The sequence below is a fragment of the Micropterus salmoides genome, unplaced genomic scaffold (assembly GCF_014851395.1).
Source record: "Micropterus salmoides isolate LMB-PRFRI ecotype aquatic unplaced genomic scaffold, ASM1485139v1 Ms_hic_scaffold_12, whole genome shotgun sequence".
Classification (NCBI taxonomy): domain Eukaryota; kingdom Metazoa; phylum Chordata; class Actinopteri; order Centrarchiformes; family Centrarchidae; genus Micropterus; species Micropterus salmoides.
The window spans coordinates 4,828,376-4,831,347 of record NW_024040263.1 but is presented as its reverse complement, the minus strand read 5'-3'; the positions used below and the strand labels follow the sequence as shown (position 1 = coordinate 4,831,347).

At 40.5% G+C, this 2,972-nt stretch overlaps 1 protein-coding gene across 1 annotated transcript; it reads right to left on the bottom strand.

The window, feature by feature from the left end:
* Positions 1 to 57: 57 nt before the first annotated feature.
* Positions 58 to 2,511, bottom strand: LOC119898752 (guanine nucleotide-binding protein subunit alpha-12). Its single transcript, XM_038712960.1, has 4 exons — positions 2,333 to 2,511; positions 2,038 to 2,238; positions 1,502 to 1,708; positions 58 to 642 (listed from the first exon to the last, which is right to left on the bottom strand). Exons 2-4 carry the CDS (start codon positions 2,140 to 2,142, stop codon positions 481 to 483), a joined length of 474 nt encoding a protein of 157 aa, XP_038568888.1. The 5' UTR covers positions 2,143 to 2,238; positions 2,333 to 2,511; the 3' UTR covers positions 58 to 480.
* Between the last annotated feature and the right edge of the window lie 461 nt (positions 2,512 to 2,972).

Below are 2,972 nucleotides of genomic sequence, written 5' to 3'. Positions count from 1 at the left end.
TACTCACACAGCTTGATCTCGCTACTTTCCAACTGGCAGCAGTCTGGCTTAGTTTAGTGACAGGGTTGTCATTTGAGAAAAAAAAAAAAGACACTTTCAGTGCTCATGTCATGCTCATTGGTTCTTTTCTCTATTTTTTTCTTTACACTTGAGAGCTAAAAGAAGGAGAAGGTGACGGTTTTTCCAGCATACATACATTTATACAGATTAAATGCAAGATCTGGTCCTCTATGAGCCTCACAGTTTCCACAGGGGCCAACATAGGCCAACAGGTCCAGAGTCAATTCATGGCTCCACAGGTTCAGAGTTCAAAGTTCAGTTGAATCCACATTGTGAGTCAACTGGATGCTCCACAGGTCAGTGTTAATATGCAGTCATTAGCTAGAACAAAAACAGGCCTGCTCTGTAGTCCTCCAGCCCTGGATTTGTGGCTGGTTTCACATTTTACAGTCAGAGAAGCTGTCGTCTGCACTGTGAAGGTCACTGCAGCATGATATCTTTGAGGTTTTCCTGCAAGATGGTGTCCTTGACGGCGTGAAAGACAAAACGGATATTTTCTGTGTCTACTGCAGTGGTGAAGTGGTGGAAGAGCGGCTTCCCCCGGTTTCTCCTCTTACGGCTAAACGACTGCACCAAGAACGCCTGGAAGGAGCAGAGCAGGTACACTTGAGTATCTGATTTGAATCTGACTTCTTAAACATTATGTATATGAGAAACCCTGTTTCCGTAATCAGGGCAGGAGATTGGACAAAACCTGATTTCTTCAGTAGAAACTTGATCTCTTGGCCAGGGTAACCACATTTATAATCTGCTTTTTACATGTTTACATTTACACATGTGCCTGACAGACTTTAGAAAGATAAAATCACTGGGGGGCTGCAGGACGAAAGGAAAAGATTAAAAGTAACAGTACATCCTCATATTCTAAATATTTCCATCCAAAAAAACAACAATATCCAAGTGTACAGAGCTGAACATTTGAATATTTAAAAAATTCTAAGAGTAAACTCTTAGATAACCACAAGGAAGAAAAGGGACAGAAAACAGAGAGACAGGCTTAGTAAGTGTAACAAAGAAGTATAGGTATAAGAAGAGGAAAACTAGTTTTAAGAAAGGTATTAAAAGTAAATCTATCATTAAGCCCTCTGCGGACCGAGATGTTCAGTCTCATCAGAGGAGGTGTTATGCCAAATAATCTTTCCCAAAGAGAGATGCCTATGGCCAAAACATGTCAGCAATGAAATTTCAACAAAATGTGAAACTCTACAAGCATTGATTGCTTCGATGGTGTGCCACCTTTTTCTACTTTTGAACCGATTTGTGTGGGTGCATGAAAGCATACTGGGTTCATATACAACAGTTGGAGGAGGAAAATAAGGAGCAACGACAAAACAATTTGCAGGAGTAATTAGTTCAAAAGCTGAAAAATGGTGCCTCATAATGCTGTCAACATTAAAAACATCTTTGTTTTCAGTGTGTGCGTGCGTGCGTATGTGTGTACCTGTACATCCTCTAGCCTGCGCGGGTCTCCTCTGTATTCTGGAAAGTACTTGCGGATGTCCACCGTGCGAATCTTTTCCACCAGCAGGTCCGTTTTGTTGAGGAAGAGAATGATGGACACGTTGAGGAAAAGCTTGTTGTTGACGATCGTCTCAAAGATATTCATACTCTCCACCAGACGGTTTGTCCTTCGATCCTCCATCAAGACCTGGAACCACACACAGAGACACACACACACACAAACACAATATTCCGTTGGTTTTTTTCAGGTTTTATCTGTGCACCAATTAAGATTCAGTCGTCATCATATGACTGTTTATTTGAACCGCAGCCACGAGCAAGGGAACAATCAAGTTTCCACAGCCAACCACAAAGAGAGCTTTGTGTAAATCTCAAATGTTGTGTCTCTCTGATGTTGCTTGTCCATTTCGTAATTCTAAAAGTCAAGAGAATAATGATCAGACTGTCTGACTAAACCTCTTGACATCTTAACATCAGCATTGCATGACCAGAACTGTATGTGTGCTTGAATGGTACCTGATCGTACTCTGATGATGAAACCATGAAGAGTATCGATGTGATCCCGTCGAAACACTGAAACCACTTCTGCCTCTGAGACCTCTGCCCTCCGACATCCACCATCTTGAAAGGAATCTTCTTGATGATGAAGTCATGCTCGACAATGCCTTTAGTCGCCTTCCTTGCAAACAAAATGTCCTGCTTGCTTGGGATAAAATTCTGAAAAGGGGGAGATATAACCATATTCCTACAAGTTAAAAGAGGTGAAGAAATACAAACAGCACTCAAGATCTAACTAGTCACTGTGACTCACCAGTTGACCAATACGATCCAAGTTATCCAGGAAGTACTTGACTGACTCACTCTGCAGACAGGAAGAAAAAATGCAACCGAGTCATCTTTTATGCATTAATCAAACTTAAAAGACCCAATTGAACCACTTAGTAGAATTACTAGAACAGTTTCATTTTGTGTATTTCTTCCTTATTTAATTCACATTTAAAGGAAGCTGTCATACTGTGGTTATTGATGTAATAATAGATCAATCGATGCTTTCTCCTCAATCAGCAACAAAGGACAGAAACTATGTGACCAACCACAATGATTTCAGTCCCATTATTTTTAATAAAAAATACTCTGCGACTTGTGAAGCTACTTTTATAGACAGGCTTGACCAACAGTAAAGTATTCAACAACAACAATGGATCAAATCGGTGTGAGTAATTTTAAAACGGTCTCGCCAAAGTTAGCGACTAGCTGGTGAACATAGTGGAGCATTTAGTAGCTAAAGAACCAGATATTTCTCTCAGGAGTTGGTGGAGAAAAGCTAAACAGAGCTAAAAGGAGAGTGAATATTTGACGTCAATTCATTGAGCAGACAGGAACATGACTCCAAATAAATGGTACTGTTGCACCATGTCTGCTGGATCTGTAAATAGGCAAATGTTTGTTTG